General features: G+C 37.7%; 1 protein-coding gene across 1 annotated transcript in view; it reads right to left on the bottom strand.

The window, feature by feature from the left end:
• The window catches only part of st6galnac5a (ST6 (alpha-N-acetyl-neuraminyl-2,3-beta-galactosyl-1,3)-N-acetylgalactosaminide alpha-2,6-sialyltransferase 5a), a 44,611-nt gene extending 43,857 nt beyond the window's left edge, over positions 1-754 (bottom strand). The window contains exon 1 of the mRNA XM_062428240.1: positions 740-754. Within this exon, the coding sequence (XP_062284224.1) occupies positions 740-754 (15 nt within the window). The remainder of the gene's footprint in view (positions 1-739) is intronic.
• Between the last annotated feature and the right edge of the window lie 20,116 nt (positions 755-20,870).

Here is a 20,870-nt window from a genome sequence, read left to right as displayed (position 1 = left end):
GAGAGCGCAGGCTGCTCTACCTGCCAATCAAACCCCCAACTTCCTGTAATTAACATCGCCTGCGACTAAAACATAAAAAAATCAGCTCTTATCCTTATCTTCATTTAGTGCCACAGGCGTAATAATGTAATTGAAAAGCTGACAGCCTGTTAATGATCATCTTTAATTAGTTTGCATGCATTTTAATGTTCCAGGCGCGTTCAGGAGCACATCTGCACAGTACGTTTATGCTGGTGACAAAAAGAAAAAAAACTTTAAAGTTTAAACCCTGAGCTCGTAAGAGGAGTCTCAGTCTGAGTTTATAAATAAATCCACGTTAAATTACACCAGATAAGCAGCTCATGACACTTCTGATGTGTTTGTTGACACACCTTTCAAGGATTATTGAATCAATGAGCAGCTGTGGAACAAAATTGGCGCATTTATAGAAGAAATATTCAAGCAATAAATTCTTTGCACTCTTTTTTTTATGTATGCATCTGCATTAAAAGCAGGAAAGGGGGAAAACACATTAGTGCGCTGAGTTATGCTCTACCTCTAGTAGCCTATAAGAAAAACCGGAGCTTAGTGCCAAACGGAGCGCACAGCTGGGTGTCCATTGTTCAGATCCTAATCTTTTGATCCGACAGTGTACACACAGCAGCGTTATGGCGATTGGAGCGCACTTCACATAACAATGCTGGATTTAAAAGCGAGCACAAACAGTTGTCTCTATGAACTACATGGCAGAAATATTCACCATAGGTGTCTTCATTTTGCGGCGCGCTGTCTTATCGCTGCGGCTCAGTGCGTCTGACTCCACTTTCTCTCATGGTCCAGCGGCATCTGCTCGCATCCCGGATCCACTTCAGCCCGTCCGCACTGTGCCTGCCTGCCTGCCCGCCTGCCTCTGCCGGTGTGTCTCCAGTCTAGAGCCCAGGCGCAATTCATACAGTGGAGACCAAGGCGACAGATGTTCACTATTACACCTCTGCTGGGTCTTAAAGCCTCCCGAGTTTCAGGGGCTGAAGAGTGAAGGCGCAGCGCAGTTAATTAAAGAGACTACCTGCAAGAGGGTGATAAGGCCGTTTTGTTTAATGGTTATTTCTTGCTGAGCAATATCTGATGTAAATCTCTACGAGGATTACTCTGGAGTACACTGAATCCACGCCACGTCATCTTTTGACGTCTGGTGCATAAAGTATGAGGTGGATTATGGATGCAAGAGAAGTCATGCAGTGAATGAGTCACAGTTAATACACTACAACAGCTGCTTTTACTCCATTTTTTAAAATTTTGTTCCCAGCTTTATTTTCACTCCACTGTATTTGACTTTCTTTTGTCTCAATACACTTTTTACTTTTCTTATCTTAGTGCATAAAGTATTTAGTATATTTTTATATATTTTTTTTCTGCTTCACTTGTATTTAGTAGATATTCATGAAGCTGTGTTCCAGTTTTTTAAAGTTTATGCATCTGTTGTTCTTGTACTTCTGCTACTGTGACACTTCAATTTCCCTGAGTGGGATAAACAAAGCTTATCTTACTGCATCTTATCTCAAAACACAGCAGAACTGTCACATTAATCCTAATCTTATGCCCCTAAAATGGTTTCTCTGTGAATTTTATAGTATATGCACTCTATAATTTGGGATAAGGTTCTGACCTTTTTATTGTATCGCATCGTATCGTATCGTATCATATCGTACCTTAATAATTATAGGGTGCAGCTCTGGTGTTGAGTCAGTCAGTGTTGGGCTTATTTCATTGTCGGTTCACCTGGGTCTTTTTTATATAAACTCCTGACGTCTGTGTGTGCACACATAGCACGGTAGATTCACATCAGCACAATGAGTTGACACAGTAAAACATCAAATGGCCGCTTCTTAAAAAGCTTTTAAATATGCTGCTCTAAACTCTCTCTGTGGAGGCCTGGAAGTGATGCATTTTATGTTTCGCACAGCAGCAACAGCGTTTTGGCATAAATATTAACAAACTTCTCATACAGAACATTTTTCAAAACAAAGTTCAAAGGGCTTCACAGAGCAGCAGAGAGGAGGAAACATGCAAACTAGAAAAATGCATCAGAAACAGGCCTGTGCAGAGGCTTTTTAAGGTCACATGTGGACACAAGACTGAGAAGATGACTGGTTTCATAACACATAATCAAATTTGTACAATTGAGGGTGTAGCGGTGAAGCCCCTGAAAACAATATTAAGAGGTACTCTTGGCGTACAGAAGCTCATAGTACTGTAGACTTTCTTTCAAGTCTGCCCTAAAACAACAGTCAGGAGCCCAAATTAACACTGAAACATGTTTTTCTTGCCGTAATCATTCCTCTTGTTCATAATGACCATTAGAAGATTCCCTCATAATGCACAATGTAAGTGATGGGGGACAAAATCCTCAATTCTCCTGTGCAGAAATATATTTAAAATTTTATCTGAAGCTAATATTAAGCGTTGGCCATCCAAATGAGTCAAATTAAGTAAATAGCTTTTAATGTTAAAGTCATTTTAGTCCCTCTGTTGTTACTATACTTCCACAACAGCTAAACAGGGAAACAAAGAGGGAATTTGATACTAAAAAGACTGTAAATGTGGCAGCTATCCACTTGATATGACTCACTCAGACTGCTGAAGTCTCATATAAGCCTCAGATAAACCTTTAAATGCATTTTTGCACAAAATGACTGTGTAGACACACTGTGCATTTTGGCCCCCGTCACTTATATTAAAGCAGTTCTTAAGTAGATCTTTTAATAGTCTGTATGAACAGGTGGACTGTTCAGGTGATTACACCGAGTGTTCATATGGACATATGGTTCATATGTTTTAAGACAAACTTGAAAGATTGTGAAACTATCCTTTAATACTATGTATATACTCAGATATATACATGTTGTTCATTTAAATATACAGTTTAACCATGTAGACAAGTTACACTACTTGATAAGAAGACAGAAGAAGAATTCAAATGTAACATAAACATAAAGCAAACTGTGTGTGTAATGTAGGGATATAAAACAACAAGACAATGATGAAGCTAGTCTCTCAGTTTTATCCACACAGAGGAGGTCAGCACTCCTCGTTTGAGCTCTGGATGAACTAAAAAGCAGCATCTGTTACTGCCTGAAGATCTCCTGCTGGGATCTTAGGTCATCAATAGGTCAGAGACCTTTGCTATTGGCTGGTTCAGACTTGAAAGATGATCAATAAAATGTTTTAAAATGATGGATCAAAAACTTACCAGAGTGGTAAAGCTAAAAGCAGAAGGAAAACAGTCAAGTTTTGTTGCTACAGGCTTTAACAACTGCAGAGACGAGAGGGAATCTGACTCAGACAAAATTACATTTTCTTTAAAGAGATGATATAAAAGCATGTTTAACCTCCATGTGGTCAGCAATAGATGAAAAGACAGCATCTTGGAGATGGTTTCAGGATGATAGACAAAGAAATAAGTAAGAAAGAAATAATAATGGACTAAAAAAGGAAGGAAAAAGATAACACTGATGCTGATAGCTGGAACACAGTGAGTAGACCAAAAGCAGAAATTGCAGATTAAAGGATAAGGCTCGTAATGTTCTTTTTTTTGTCATTTTCAATAAATCACATTAAAAGACCAGAAAACGATTATGTCCATCTCTCTATGCTCTCTGACTTTTCTTCCCTGTCTGTAGCTCCCAGGCCTATTTGTTCCAACCGAAGATGTAAATGTTTAAAAACAGGGCATGGATATATTGTTTAATTTCTTTTAAAAAACCCAGTAATTTTCCAAAACAGCTTGGTACTGTAGTTTGTAGCAAATTATTATTACAACTGTGTTTTACTATATCCATTATCTGTTTAAATACCAGCATACAGGTGTCCAGGTGAAGTTATACCCACGTTTAGTGACAAATACATTAATAAACACTAATATCTGCTTACATCTATAGGGTGTTATATACTTATTAAATGGATTAACATTTCATATACTTATTATAAATGATAAATAGGGGGACTTGAAATGAAATGTTGATAACATTTCCTGCGCTAACAGATTTTTTGGCCACTCACTGGCAGCAGAAACAGGTTGGTACACCATCACCTTTTAAGATGATATGTTGAACTTGTTAGACCTAGTCCCTAACTGTTTCTGTTTGCTGCTTAGAGCTGTGCAGGTAGTGCAGTCGTTTAAAGCTTTAACTCTGGAAACAATTGACTGTCGGAGTCAAAAACGACACTATAAGAGCGCTGAGAGTGAACCAACACAGTGAAGTTGTGGTCGGCCAGCTAAACAATGAGATAAAACTGACTTAAAGCTGAACGCTGAGAGCTGCAGAGCTGAGTGATTATTGTCTGTAGGTTCATTAATATGAGCCATGCCTCTGACATTATACTGTGTCATTTGATACGTTATTATTATATACATATATCGATTATAGCTGCTTCAGGAGTTCAGGAGTCTTAGGTAAACAATATTATCAATCCTGTAAAACTAGCCAGGGGTCTTTGTCACCTGATTGTGAACATATGTTGATGTTTTTAAGCATATGCTGAAACATATGCTGGTGCTGTCCCTTTTCTTGGGAGGAAATGTACGAGACATATTTACAGTATCATTATGGTGTATTAGTGCCTCAAAATAAACTATAGTAGCCCTTGTCTTTGTACTGAAGGATCATGTTACCCGGTGTCTTGTTGACATGTTGTGGACAATATTGGAGGTCTATAGCACACAGGAATAAACAATATCAGGCTTTGGATACACAGACGATATTAGTTTTTAGGATAAATTCATTGTTGGTTTTAGTGTTTTCATAGGATTTGTTGACAAAAAGGACAATATGAATGTCAGCAGGATTATCCTTTAAACATCCATTTCTCCTCTGGTCACCATGACTGCAGCGTCCATGCACCAATCCACCACACAATGGGCAGATAAACCACATATAACAATGATTTAAATCCAGAGTGGAGCTGCTGCATGTGTCACTCCAATTGATAATGTGATTATGAAAAAAAAAAGCAAAAAACAGAACAGAATAAAAAAAGAAACAAGTACTCATGTGAAACACAAGAGAGGCTTCCCAGAAGCAATAATCCACACCAGCGTCGCCATCGGAGTCACCGGAGAATAATGTGAGATAACACACGATAAGGTTGGAAGGCTCAACGACAACAATAACAACAACAACAGCAACACATCAGAAAAGCAGTTTCAGAGAAAGGCCGTCTTTGAAGTGTGCAGTTATTGAAGGGCAGTGAAAGGGCAGCAGGCATGTGAGCTACAAAAATAACTGAACCTCTTTGTCTGAGGATGCTGCACCTTGTAATATGTAGAGCACTTTGGTAATATGTTGTGTGTAGGTCTTTAATTATGTGGCGGTGCCCGGTTTTTGTGTGTTGTTGTGGTTTTTTGTTGGCATCGTAGTCGTCTGTTTGTCTGACGATTACTGAAAGTACTAATAAATATCAATCTAGCCTTTCTATTTGACAAGGATATTGGGCAATTTGGTAAATGCGCAATAACAGGCATTTGCAGAGGTAACGCTTGCTCAAGTCTTCATGTTTTTATGCATTTACTTTGTGGCTATTTTAAACTATAGCTGCACTTGTCTTGAATTTTAAATGTATGAGTAAAACCCTGAAAATATCTTTAACATAAAACTATCCAATGACCAGACTATTCAGTGTAATCTCTCTAAACAGATATCTGCATATAATTGCAGCATCTGGTTTCCCATTAGCCTGAATAATATTGACCAATTTAGTTTGAGTAATGTTTGGTTGCACGCAGGTAAACAGTCCATGTAGAGAGCAAAAGAGGCAGAACATACTGGCTGAAATACAATCTGGGAACCCATCGACTATTATCTGATGGCAATTAAGCTTTTTAGTTGCTTTTTTAAATGTATCTGCATGTTTATACAGATATCTGTCTATAGAGATTAAGCAAAATGTTGTGTGGACCTAAAATGCCTTCAAAAAGTTGCTAATCGAATGAAAGAATGAATGGATGAATAGTTTATTTCAGTCATACATCATAAGGGACAAAAATTAACAATTTGTGGCATGTAACATCATCGTACATGTTTATACCAATCCATTTCACAAAATAAAATACACACAATCTTTTTTTTTGTGTAGCCTATCCAATACAACCCATAAGATAAGAAGAACATTTACCAGAATGTGAACAATGACCGGTGCATTGAAGAGGAAGTCTCGGCCAGATATCTGTTATCTGGAGACACTGAAACCCCCAAAATATTGGTCATTGCCCCCAGAGGCTAAATTGTCGTCAGACCGAGAGCTGATAGGTTCTGCGATTGCATTCAGTGTAAGTTAAAGGACTTCAAAGAGGATAGTTCAGTTTTTATGTTCACCGTTCCTCTTGGGATACAGAAGCATAGTGCACCAAAAGTTCAACAAGCACTTAGTAGAAAACAAAACATCTACGTGGCGACACTTTTACTTTACCTCCCCCTGAGTTGCTGATTTTTATCTGCAGTCCCCTGACAGTGGTATAGGAAAAAAGTGCAGATTCACAGTCAGTGGAAAAGAATCCAAATTTGCAGTATAATCTGAACAGGAAGTTATACCTGATCACACACAGACACTGATTTACTGCATACATCTGAATGTTTAATGTGGTTTACTGTGGTATGAAATATTTAAAAAAAGGATTAAAATGAAAGTTGTTATTTTTTACTATAAAGCCAGAGACAGAAATGTTGGTTTAGTAGCAGCTGCTTGAATTAAAGTAACTCTGCTTTTTCTTTTCTTTGTCCTATTAAAAGTCTGTGCTTGTAATTCCACTTGAGCAATTTTTCATGCTGCTGCCTTTCAACTGCAAATTCTCAAGGAAGAAACATTCTGTAAATGTTCACAGAATATTTCTCAAAATAACTTTGGTTGCAGTGACCTTTAAAACAAGTTTTTAGAAAATAGCAGTGAAGGTTGCTGCTGTGTGGGCAGCTCAGCACTATACACTCTCCACACCATCAGGCTGTGATGCAAATTTAAAATGCAATCAGCATGCAAGCAACTTAACATGCCACCAGCACTATAGGAGCATGTTGATCGATGTTAATGGTGCTCGTAACACTAAGGTTATGGCTCTCACAGAGCAATGTGTGATCGCCAGGGCCAGTTCGATGGTAATGATAATAATGGGAAGGTTACTGTAAAAGATGGCTGCTGTTGCTGCTGCTGCTGCTGCTGCTGAGCACGTGGAGTGTGGTGGGAACTGATCAGCAGGTGTTTATGATGCCTATAACACGCAAGGGGCTCGGGCACCCCCTTATTGCCTGTCGTAGGCCGTTACATGGTTGATTGTCTAGGGTCCGCACAGGCCTATATTTCTCCTTTTTATGCTCTCTCTAATCCACCGCAGATCTGTATCTCGCCTCTGATTTATGAGTGAGAGCTGCTCCCTGTGGTGGTGCATGAGGGGGACCTTGACAAGAGAGTCTGACTGGCTTTTTGTCCTTTCCATAATTAGAGAGTACATCCAATTCACCCTGTTCATTACCCCTGGGCCCAGAGACAAATGACGAGGAGGCCTGTTTTAATGCAGCCTCACTGGCTGTCCCATTCAGGGTGAATGAGCAACAGTGCATACAAGAGGATGGGAGATGGGAGACACATTCACAAGGTAGTTCAATTATCACACAAATGCAAACAGGGATTTCTTTTTTCCCCCATCCGCTTAGAAAATATCAGCATGTTTCATCAGAGAGCTGAACACACAGAGGGGAATTGGCATGTTTTAGCTAATTTATTATTGAACAAACAGAAAATAGTCCAATGCACACCTGGTGGACAGGTGCACAGGGGGATTAAGTCATGCAAAAGAAGGAGAAAAAACTTCAACAAACTGTCATTACAAGTTTAATGAATAACAGAAATCTTGTTGTGTATTTGGATCAAGTTTTAGTGCAACACAAATCTCCCAAGAGTCCATCTTAAAATCCCAATGAAACATTTTTCAGAATACTACAGCTCACTTATACATTCATATCATATACTGTATACGCATGATTATAATACGCTCACTCATTCTCACACACCCAGTTAAGCTTAATCATACATACAAACACAATTTGCACACACACACACACACACACACACACACACACACACACACACACACACACACACACACACACACACACACACACACACACACACACACAGTTCATATATAACATATCTGCATATATCTAAAAATATGCACAAATTCTGATTGCAATGGTACAAGTACTGCATATTGACAACAGAGTACACAATACGTCAATTATTAGTCATATATTAGCATGTTATTGTAATGAGTTATATCGTTTGATTGTCCTGTAAATACAATAATATAATTTTAATCTCTGTTCCTTATATTGACTTTGTGTTTATCTCTTACCGAGAATAGTTTGTCCTGAATACTTATTGATCTTTTGAACATTTTCATTTTTCCAATTTGTGCACTGAATGTTGTCTTGCATTTTTCTGTCGGCCATCTCATCATGTTCTGCAAGTCCCTCGCTCCTGTTTTGAACCAACATCATAGGATCAATCTTGCTGCCCTGTTCAGTGCAATCTGCAGTCTGTCTATATCTCCCTGAGCTGATAATGTAACTTTAACACAGTTAATGGAGACAATATAATTCACTGTAACAAAATACTCAACTAAAGCAAATCCTAAGGTTTATTTCAAATTGATTTTCAAATTGTTACAAATATGAAATAAAATCATAAGAAACAAAAACAGAAATAATCAACAGTAAAACACAGCATTCTATGGCTGTAACCACTGATGATTTTGCTATAAAATAATCTCAATTTGAAGGGGTCTACTCACTAGCTTTTTTCAGCCTCATTTTGCAGTCTTGGTACTGTATGTGAAACCCAGCCATGCAGAAATCTGGTTTTATTTACATCGGTTTTGACATAACTGCCTCCTGCCTCCACCCCAATATAATGCATTTTATTAATAATTCACATATAGACAATAATGCTACACAAGACCACATCTTACAGTAAATCTTTAAAAAAACAATGAAAGAAGAAACAGAAAAAATGTGTGCTTACACAAACATACAAATAGCTAACACAGGTAACAGAAACAGAAACCAATATACATTTAAAAAAGAGAAAAATAAAAGACAACATAAGTATAGCAACATGAAAAATGGGACCAAACTTAAAAGAGGCTGACCCCAACAGCAAGTAGACATTTGAGTTCAGATTGTTTTCACACACCAAGGTCAAAAAAGAAATGTAATTGATTGTCCAGACTACAAAATGTTTGAAAAATGTCCATAACATGTCCCAGAGCCCAAGACAACATGTTTAGATTGGGCGTTTTGTCCAAATCCAAAAATATTCTGATTGCAGTAATGTAAAATAGATAAAAGGATACAAACCTCACATTTGAGAAAATGGAGATATTTGTTAATCAATCATCAATTTTTTTTTAATTAAATCAAAATTTTCCATTAATGAGCTAAAACAAAACACGGTTTGATCCTTTAATCAGGTTGGACCCAGTGTCTATTGTGGAAATTGAAACTGAAATATATAGTTTAAGTTTGACCTCCTTCCTCTTTGCAGGAATGCTGGGTTGGCTTTTTTTGTGATGAACACATTGTTAACATGATAACCACAGCTGACAGGTCATTAGTGGGACATGAATGGATTGTATTACCAGACGGGATGAAAAAATGAATCCCATTCAGGTTGGACTGCAGGTGATTAGAAAACCGTTTTCCAGGGCTGGATTCAATGAAATAAAGTCAATCGTGAGGACAATTTCCATGAAAATAACTTGAGGCCCAAACAATATTTAAGCCTTCCCCTAAGTGAACAGATTGTGGTGTGGCCCAGTAAATTACTGTCATTACACCTAAATCTGTTCACTTGGTGTGTATTTACAGTTGGTGTTGCGAGGCCGCAACATTGTCCCCAGGGGGATTTATTTGCTCTCCATATTTGTTGACTGCAGACGCATCAAGAAAAAGGGTGATAGGTGTCCTTTGCTATGAGCTGGCCTTTAATTAAATTGTTCTCTCAGGCATGATCGAAGAGGGAATCTAGTTTCAGGGGTGAATGGGCCACGGGTGCAGAGGGAGACCTGGTGCTTTGTGAGGGTCTAGCTTTGTTGTGTGCCTCTGCTAGAGGCGAGACCAGCACTCACAGTCTGACTTCACCAAATGCAAAAGCAACTCCATGGTGATGCATCACTGTCCCCAGATTACTCAAGCAGCCAACCAGCTTGAGGTGCAGTAGGCAACTTGTAGATGGTTTATGCTACTGTATATCAGTGGTTCTCAACCTCAACACGAGAAAGAAAATGTGATTTTTTTTGATAAATTGGGTTTGCAACAAAAAATTCTTAACTTCATTTAGTGCTACAGTATTCAGTATAGAATTCCTTCAACATTGTTGGACTCATGATGGGTGGTTTAAAAAAAAAAAGAGGATCAAATCAATGCAGCAGTTTCAGAGATATCTTTCTCAGTCCATTCATTCTTCCTCCTAGACTTGATTCACTTAATTTTGGTGTGTTGTACTAGTAGCAGCTAATGTATCCTGGAACAGCAAGCCTCAAGCACAGATCAGGAGTGGGCTCATAAACTCACTTCCTTCTACTTGTAGTAATTATCAGACTTCATGAAGCTCCCTTTGGACCAAAAGGGCTGTTTACAACCATTTACATAAGCAGTAGTGCTCCCCACGACATCTAAATAGACTTTGATGTGCAAAATTCATGGAGTTCTCCTTAAACAATGAGAAATGATCTTTCTTAAAAAGTGAAACAGTAGTTCCACACGGTTTCATTCTTGGTCCACTTCAGTTTATATACAGTATTAATGATTTTCCAGATTTATGTCATGAAGCAGGTTTCAGATGAAAGCAGATGATCCTCTTTTATCTATCTGGTATAACTATTTCAGTTCCCATCCAATTGTCGCAGTGCTTACAATTCCAATATAATCAATGTGAAATTTAGGTGTCTTATCAAGTTCAATTTAAGGTTAGTGGTCAATGTATTGAACTGGTTTCAGAGGTACAAACGTATTGGTATTATATAATATTCCCTTCTAACATTTGAAAAAACATGTAGTGAGCAAGGCTGAAAAAGTGAAAGTACAGTACAGTTTTGAAATTTACACTTAGACTTGTTAGAGATGTTTCATTGATCAGTACTGCAAACAATGTTTTGCCTCTTAAGATGATATACAAACACACAATTCAAATTTTGAATCATCAAGCTTGTGGGTGTGTTAATGGTGAAATGTTCAATACGTGCAACTCTTTACCCAAAGAAATTACATTTGGATCAAGAGTAAAACATTTTAAATTCAAGCTTAAAACGTTTTTATAGTAATTGTATTGTTTTTTTGGTTGTATTGTTTCTATTGAGCTGTGTATTTGTATAAAAGCCTGCTGATAGGCATTATAGCTTGGGCTGTGGTATGTGATATTGGTCCATGGTATGTACTTGTCCTTATATTAAAAATAAATAAATAAAACCTTTAAATAAAACAATCTAAGCGTGAAAAAAAACATGATTTGGTTACCTGATCACAACTCGCATCCACACTAGACTTTCCCCTGTGACACAGGGTCATACGTATAATTTACGGGATAACAAATACGGTTGGCAACCACTGTTGTAAATCATCCACAATCCCTTTTCTTTCTGTTTTGCTTTGAAAGGTATTTTGTTACATTTTGCTGCTCGAGCAGCATTGTGAGCTGTAATAAATGCTTATTGGTGCTATTTTTTATCGCTTATTTCAGCTACAGTGCACAATGATTTTTAACCAAATTCAGCTAAAGAACTGCACTGTTCCCCTTCTCTATTACATCAAATCTCAGTGTAATGCAACCTTCCCCAAAATGCTGCTGTGCTTCCTGCCATTTACTTGTCCATCCTCCATTCCAACTAATGAAAATTCACATTTGGTGTACCTAAGTGCCTCTTTCAAAGTGCCACTTTAGTGTCCCATTCCCAACCCCCTCCATTTGAATCTTTATTGAAATTCATGCTGAAATCCAAAGAAGATTCCCCTTTGATGGCTGGTGGTTGGGAGGAAAATTGCAGTTTGTATCCAAGGTAATTTCAACGCCGAGTGACTTTTTCTCCACCCTAATTTCCCCATGAACAGGACAACCTGGTGTCCTCACCGTCCAAGCCAAGAGATTGGCGGCCAGACTCCCATAAATGAAGCCATCCCCTCTCTTCTCTCTAATTCTCTTCCCTGGTAATAACTGAGGTATAGGCCAGGAGCCTGTCTCCCTTTTTGGCTGACAAATGATTTGGCTGAATGAGTAATGGCTAATTAACTCCCTGAATATGATTGTTTATCTGACTTTATGATCTGACTGTGGGCCAGTTTGTCTACCTGCCTGCCCGCATGTGTGTCGGTGAATGTATCTGAAGGCAGACCGGGCTGCTCCTGATGTTAGCACAAACCCACCAGATGCTCTGGCTGCGTGCTCTGTGCTTCAATGCTGGCAGCGAGCCACTGCTCTTGCTTCACCAGGCTAATGTAAATGCACTGTCTCATCATCCAGGCCCGGAGGGAGGCACACTCTTCTGCCCCGACATGCTTGCTCTCGCGGGGGTGTTGCGAGTGGACCAGATGCTGGGGTAAGCTTCCTGGGTGACAAGGGAGCTATCAGAAGTCAGGAGTGAAGGACTGCAAACCAGGCAGTCTGAAATCATTTGCAATGCTGTCTGAGAGTGCAAAAGCCAAGGTAGTCCTGCCTTTTTTGAATATAATATCTTCTTGGTAAATTGTTAAATGCACTTGTTACTTTTTTACTTTAGCAACTCTCAGTGCAGAAAAAAAAATATCACTGAATGGTTTGTTTTGAATTCTCAAATCCTGGATTTGACCTTTCAAAACAGTCCATCTCTCCCATCTGACTAATTTGTTCCTCTTAATGGCAAAAGGTTCAGCGATAAGTGATTAAACTAGCATCAATCTCTGTTGCTCAGGAGACTGTTCTCATCGTAGTGACCTCTTAGATGGTTAGAAGGAAATGTAATTTGTGATTAGGAACAATAGTACTGTCCGTATTTTTCTCATCAAAATCTTACAGGCCTGATTCACTCAAAATACAAAAACATATTTTTCACTTATCTCTAGTGGTACCTAGTCAGGCAGATATTTTGGGTTTTATTTGTCCAGGTTTTGAGATAACTGCCTCTGAGATCCCTGCTTCCATCCAATATAATGCATTTTCATTGTAATTCAAGTTTTTCATTAACTTTCCAACACATAAAGACTATAATAAGATAAGATAAGACATTATTGTCCCGGAGGGAAATTTGCTTTGAACACACAATGCTGCTGCTGTACAGTAGCAAATAATTCAACAGTTATACACATCATACATTATAAATACAATCTTACAGTTAATTATTAAAGAACAGATGACATACAAATGTGTGCAAATAAAAGTAGCTAACACTAATGAAAAAAACAAACCTATATATAAAGAAAATGTAAATAAAATAAAACTAAAACTAAAATAAGGCAGTACATTTTCACAGTTTGAATAATACTACTATCCACTGGATAAGTTTGCAAAGTATGGAAATTGCAGAAAAGTAATTCCACTTTTTCTGCTGCTTCAGAGGTTTTTTCCACCCTAACCAGAATACAGTTCTCTGAAAAAACAATGAATATATATTGTGGTCAGATTTAAAACATTCATATATTGAACATTGTAGACAATGTTGTCAATCAGCAGTTTCTGTGCAAAATAGTCTGAAAAAACTTAGACATAATATTGTTGCAATTGTCCATTTTTTCACAGTAAATAGATGGTTATTATAGTAAAGTTATATATATGTTATTTATTATTTGTAGATTATTATGCAATAGTTATGCCGGTCTGGCCCACTTGAGATCAAATTGGGCTGTTTATGGACCTTGAACTAAAATAAGTTTGACACCTCTGGATACTTCAGGCTTTGGATACTTTTAAGTAGGATCAATTAATTGTTGGTTTGGATCTGCACATGGGATTTGTTGACAGTAAGAAAGATAGAAAAACACCAGCCATATCCTTTTATTTGAACCATTCATCACACTCAGGTTTAGTCTGACTCACCAACAAATTCTTGTGTGGATAAACCCGGTGGTTGGAGAGACCTGTCACCTAATGAGCAAAGCTGAGGATTATGGCAGTGCTTCAGTCACTCTTTTGATGACTCATTTTCAAAATGGAGAAACAAAAGATCATTCCCTCATTAATTTAATGACCTGCTTAATTTTTACACTTCCAACAGATGTTATGATGAACAAGTCCCACTTTTGGAACTTAAATGGATAAACTGGAAAATAGAATAGAAGTTTATTTGTGACAAATTAAAAATACAAAATTGAACGACATCATTTCTTTCCAGAACACATTTAGTTTCAATGAAAAGTCCAAGGTGGTGTTGTCAGGATCACGGTTCAGATGTACCATGGCTTGTCAAGAATGTTCAGACAGCTGCACTGTGCAGCAAGACAGATAGACAACCCTGCTGTTGAAGAACCACGAATGCTTTCATCTTTTTTTTTTTGGATTGGTTTGGACAGATGTAATTTTCAGGAGGCTTTTCAAAGTTCCTCTGTCCCTGTAGTGGGAGAATCCCTAGAGAGATCAGTGCTGCCTCAGAGGATTTGACAGACATGCAAACTGCTCAACATACACGCTGGGTTTCTAAGGCAGGAATGATAACTGTGCTCATATAATATTTGGTTAGAAAGAGAACAACGGGTGTGTGGGGCTGCAATTTTCACTTTGCTTCAGGGCTAAAAATCTGCTATAGATGGAAGCATATTTCCAGCCGAGCACAGATTCATCAAGCTGTCAATGGATTCCTAAATTTCACCAAGTTGGCGAGCACAGGCAGCGAAATCTTTCATGTCGTCAGCCGCCTGGCATGACTGCAAATGCACTGTGAACATCTCTTGCTGCCTATAAAATCATACTCATCATTCAGATGACTAGAAGCAGTTCTTTTTCTGATTTCAGATTGGTCTTGACTAGTGAGAGTCTAATGGTTAGAAAAGCTGGTATGTGGAGTAGGAACATTGCCAGTGAATTTACAGTGACACGAATGTTTCTTCACTGCCTGAAAACTGAAATGAAATGATGCCTAAGACTAAATCAGCCAAACTGGTTTGCAGTGGAGGACATGCTTAGAACTTTAACTTAAAGGGAAATGTGGGGATTTTTCAACCTCTATAGCCTCTATTTTACCATCTTTTTTTGTCTAGGTGATTAATGGGGACAATTTTTGAAACTGATCCAGTAATGAGTGAGAGTGCTTCAGCCAGCAGCCGCAAAAAGGGTGCAATGTAATCCGATGGGGCAATAGCGCCCCATCAATGTACATCCAACAAAAGTGCTTGTTTTTGGCACTGAAAGGATCAGGTTGTTCTGACAACAATATGAAAAGGACCATATAGCAATATCTTTCTTTACCTTTTGCTCGCTGATGGAGAAGTCTCGTTCTGAAATCTTGTGAGAATTGAGTTGTTTTAGAAAGACAGTGAAATAATCTGCTAAATATTCAGTCATGACTTTGAAAATCTTTTAGATAACACTAAACTACATTTTATATACTCAACTCTCACAACATTTCAGAATGAGACTTCTCCTTGAGCAATATTTGCTTTTTCACAATAACAAACAGACTAGATCAAGCAAAAAGGTAAAGGCAAGTGTTATATTAACAATCGGAGACTGGCAATGCCAAAATCAAGCACCTTTAGTGGATGTACAGAACTTAAAGGGGCACTATTGTCACTTCAGGTTACATTGCAACTTGTTTCGCGGCTGCCAGCTGAAGCACTCTTACTTAATACTGGAACAATTTCAAAAGTTGTTGTCCTCATTAGTCACGGAAAATAGGGTCCAGATTGAAAAAAAAACTGGAGTTTGCCCTTTAAGTAAAAGTTAGAATATCACATTCTTAACACACATTGTTTAAAATAAAGGTCTTGTAATGAAAATGCCACTTCCTTAAAAGCAGAGGGATGCAACCAAGGACAAAAAGAAAGTTGTGGGGTGCATAATTATGTAACGCTAACTATAGAGAAAGTCCAGAAAGTCCAAGAGTTTGTGTACCAGTGTGCAATAGTTCTATGGCTTTAGGACTGTTTTAACTTGTAATCAATAAGAATGTCAATCAATTAATTGTCTACAGGAGTTGTAAGTGCCACTATACAACTCCTATGGGAGGAGGAGATATTAGTTACATCTTTAATTCATTTTGTGAATGTGTTTGTACCCATATTCTCGTTTAATTTATGTACTTGATTGCACTTCCTTAAATACTTAATTAAAGCTGCGCTGATCATTATTTTTACATGACTAATGGTTCAAATGACTTAAGTATAGTGTGAAAGAGGTCCCAGAAATTGTTAAAACCATTTATCACTACGTTCACAAGCTATAGTCACTAACTGTGTCTGTTTTGCTGTTTGGTGTTGAGCAGGTAGTGTGCAGTTGTTATTTTTTAGAGCTTTTTCTCTGAAAAGAGCTGTCTGCTGCAGCTGAAGACAACGCTATGAGAGTGATGAGAGTAAACCAAAACAGTAAAGTCACAGCCGGACAGCTAAACAATGAGCTGAAACTCACTATAAAGCTCTGTAAAGCTGAGGGTAGCTTCAGATAATTCTCTGTAGGTTCATCAATACAACCCACACACAACACATTGACACAACAATTTGATATATTGTTCATATACAAAATTACAGTTGCTTTATGTAAATTACTACCCACTGTGCTTAGGGGGGTTGCAAAGAGGCAAATGGCAGAAGAATATGTTAATGTTTGTCACATATCAATGAGAAGCAACATGCAAGGTGTTGATTTACAGGACTCTTTTGCAGTCATCGTTGATACTCATGCACCTTGAAAGCAGCTGACACCTCCCAGCAGTGTATTTGACAGAGGGGTCTATCACTTCTGTCTGCTTTCACACAAATCAGAGTGTCATCAGCATAAAACTGAAAAGGCACTGAAAATGAATAAAGAAAACCTGTGGCTACTGTATTAGGATGAGTATAAATAGGCATCCAAGGAGATGATTGATTGCAATGAGCAAAGGAGGCTTTCCAGAGAGAATACCTTTTTGAGTGATTCAATTACCTGCAGGACCACAGGAAATGTAGAATGTTATAAACTTTGATTACATCAAGGTTGATGAAAGGATGGGAAGAGAGGATTGTAAACAGGGACATTAACTGAGACATTATTTAGCTTGTGGTCATATATTACACAGTCCTAGCTGCAGTAAATGTTAAACAGAAATTTTCTGCAATAATTCAAGCGCTATAATTGCAGGAATAACTAAGGAGTATGAACACTGACTGTGAAAGAATATACTGTAGCTATTCATGACAGGACAGAGATTTATTCTGTCAGAGCTACGGCTGCAATTAGTCACAGTTGAATGTTTTCTGTTGCCTCAGATAATCTGAAAAGTGTTGACATTTAGAGCCAGCCCATAAACTTTATCCTCTGAACACTCCTGATTCCTGACAGGCTCAATATGCTCAAAGAAAGAAAAGATGGGAGGATGAGCAACTACTGGAGGAGGTGGGTGTAATCAATATAAACATGAGGCAATTAGTGTCGCACTCATATTTCTTTAGGGAGGTGGGTGTAAAATGTAGGGATCAAAGTGATGTCTGCTGCATGCAAGTCATTAATGAGGCACAAGATTGACGACAGGGATATATTGTTAAAGAGCTTTTAAGAAACCTGCATGGAATTAATAAAAACATAATCAACTCTGTAATGGGAATTTGACTTCTTATATATTTAATTGTAATCCTCATGCATTTTTTAACTTAGATATGTGTAATACAGACTCTTGACTTACAGTATGGAGTCGCTGTAGAAGACTGCAGAGATAAACTGTGTGCTTTGATCCATTACTGGCAGTAACAGGTCTCACATGAGTGGCCCATAGGCATTAAAGACAATAAGCATATATAGGAAAACTCCTACATAAAGTAGAGTTCAACACAAATGTTACATTCTATAGGAAAACAACAACATGAGACTCGGGCCACTTGAGAATCTCCTGATCGTACTTAACACACATATTTTCTGCTATTCTAAACTACCATTCTGCGGCTGTAACATCGGATATAAAATGGAAATGCTTAACTTTTTTCAGTGTCCATTAGTCTACATAAACTGATGGACTCTCTTGTGCACAAGTGAGTGTAAAAGCTCTGAAAGACGGTTCCTTTCTGTGAAACCATTTTTATTGCTGAATTTCCATGACACTCCTACATGTTTCATGCACTTCACAATGTTATAGATAATTCAAAAACTGAGCAGAAGGGAAAGAAAATTAGGGCTCGCTTCTCACTCCCACATGGACTCTCATTTATTTCTGCCACAAACTGAGAATGGACACAGATACTGGACTGACTGGCCACTTTGAAACCAGTGGAATACACCAATTAACAGGATCTGGCAGCAAACACAAGTTCTGCGCCAAGTGGACAGGACAGAGTCCAAAAAGCACAATGTCAGCACACATTTCATCCACAGTTCTCATGAAACATGCAAATGAGTTGCAAACATTCAAAGGCATAAACAAACAAACACATGGTTTGAGTCTTGTAACACAGCTGGAGATCAGCGCTTGGGGGAGGATGATATAATGTTTCTTGACTTGTATTCCACATATAGCTGGAATGACTACGCTGAATTGTTTTGTGGTGCACAATCAGATGCTTGACTCTGGCATATCTGATTTAACTCATGTTTATTCCCGTTTTGACTCCAGTGAGAGCAAAACGCTATCATATGTGTCTTATCTTCATAACAAATTTCTCTCAGTCAAGTTCAATGCAGACTGACCATAAACTTGAGACATGTAAATAAATATACAGTAAAATATAAATGAATAAAAAATGGTATTACTTTGTATCTGTAATTACATAACATTCAATGATACTGGTAATAACATCATTGAGTTTAGGTGTAGCCTAACAAATATGAAATAATCTTAATGTGGGTTTGTCATCAATTGACACACACACACACACACACACACACACACACACACACACACACACACACACACACACACACACACACACACACACACACACACACACACACACAAACATACTCCATGAAAGAAAAGATTTTATGAGCATCTTTGGCTATCGTAAAGGCCGTCTTGTCACATAATAAAATTAGACTCTCAAGTCAGTCATTAAACACTTCGCTCATAGAGTTTAATGACAATCTCCCAGATTTCATTGTTAAAACTGGGTGGAAACAATTACAGAATAAAAAATTTTTTAAAAACCTGTATTGCACAATTTATCCAAAGTCTTTAGGGCAGATGTCTCCGATTGTCTATTGTCTGGTATCGTGAAACTAAATACAATAGACAACTGAAATTAATAATGTATTTGCTGAATGGGGTAATGGGAGTACTGCACATAAACACATAACTATTAGGAGTCCAAAGAGAGCAAAACACTGTTATACGAATATGAAACAACACACCTAACATGAGAAAAAGACAAGCTTAAAGGTATATCCCACGAGAAGATAAAATGTGTTTAGATTTAACACAAACTTATACAGTACTCCCAGTGCCAAGAGGGGTAAACGTGAAACAGCAGAATAAGTGAGGGATTTTGGTGAAATAAATAGGTAACATATATTCAATCATTTATTAAAAACAGCTTTTAGATTCAATGTACAAAAGTTATATGATGCAAATGGAGATTTGTACAGATGCTCATGGGCTAGAAAATGATGTGAACGATAAAGCTTTACAGAAGAAAAAACAGCCAGGCAGAAATGACAACGACAGCCAACTACAGTACAAGCCTGAAACATGAGCAAACCAAAGAATCAGCATTACAAATAACATAAACTTACAAACACTAACATGGACGTCTTTGTTCCTTAATTCTTTGAGAATAGAACATCTTCTCTCTCTCTCTTTTTACACTGACCACCAGGCTTTCTCCACAAAATAAAAAGAATATGACAGTTTTTGCAGATTTACGTATGCACATAAGTTTTATGATTCAACTATATAACCAACCTTTTTTTATCCAGATCACTTTTAAATTAATAGCTTGATATTTTTGGGAAATGTACTCATTTATTTAGATAAGAAAATCAATAATGATGTCTGCTAGCTATTAGTTAAGCTTAGCATAAAGACTGGGAAATAGATGTAAACAGGTGGGAACAGCAAGCCTGAAAAGAATACACATACCAACATCTAATTGACACAGAAACAGAGAAATATAACAGAAATGTTTCTCTTGATTCTGTGATTTCATGACTTTTAATCTAGTGCCATCATTTGGTTTCTGACCAAAAACGTTGAGAACTAATGGCATCTTTACCAGCCTCAGCTGCACTTTGTAGTAAATAGCAGATGTTAGTATATATTACATCTTTTATACAGAGATCCCGCAATATTTCTGTGAAGGACACGTCTTTATACCAGCTTTGCTTTTTGAACTGAACCAAACAAATCTGGTAGATTGCCAAGTATGTAATGCTGCAACTGTATGCGATTGTAATCTCGCCATGCCAGCTGTCCATTTTACACAGATGTCTAACTGTGTAGAAAACTGGCAATCTGACCTCTGCTGCTGGGTTAATGGTGGAACAACAATATCCCCCCATACTGTGTTCATACCTTTTATACAGAACAGCGAGAACTGCTTTGACAAGACTGTGTAAAAGAGGCTATTTTGAGGATGTCAGCACCAGTGTTGCCAACTATTTTTAGTTGCAAGTACTTGCCTGTACAATAGTACAAATTACACATATACAAGGTTTGAAAAATGAAATTTAGAAAATCAAATCAAGCTAAACTTATTTAGCTCTATCTA

This window comes from Scomber scombrus, chromosome 11, assembly GCF_963691925.1.
Source record: "Scomber scombrus chromosome 11, fScoSco1.1, whole genome shotgun sequence".
NCBI classification, from domain to species: Eukaryota; Metazoa; Chordata; class Actinopteri; order Scombriformes; family Scombridae; genus Scomber; species Scomber scombrus.
Note: the sequence above shows the minus strand (reverse complement) of the source record. Positions and strands in the feature narration are given on the sequence as shown.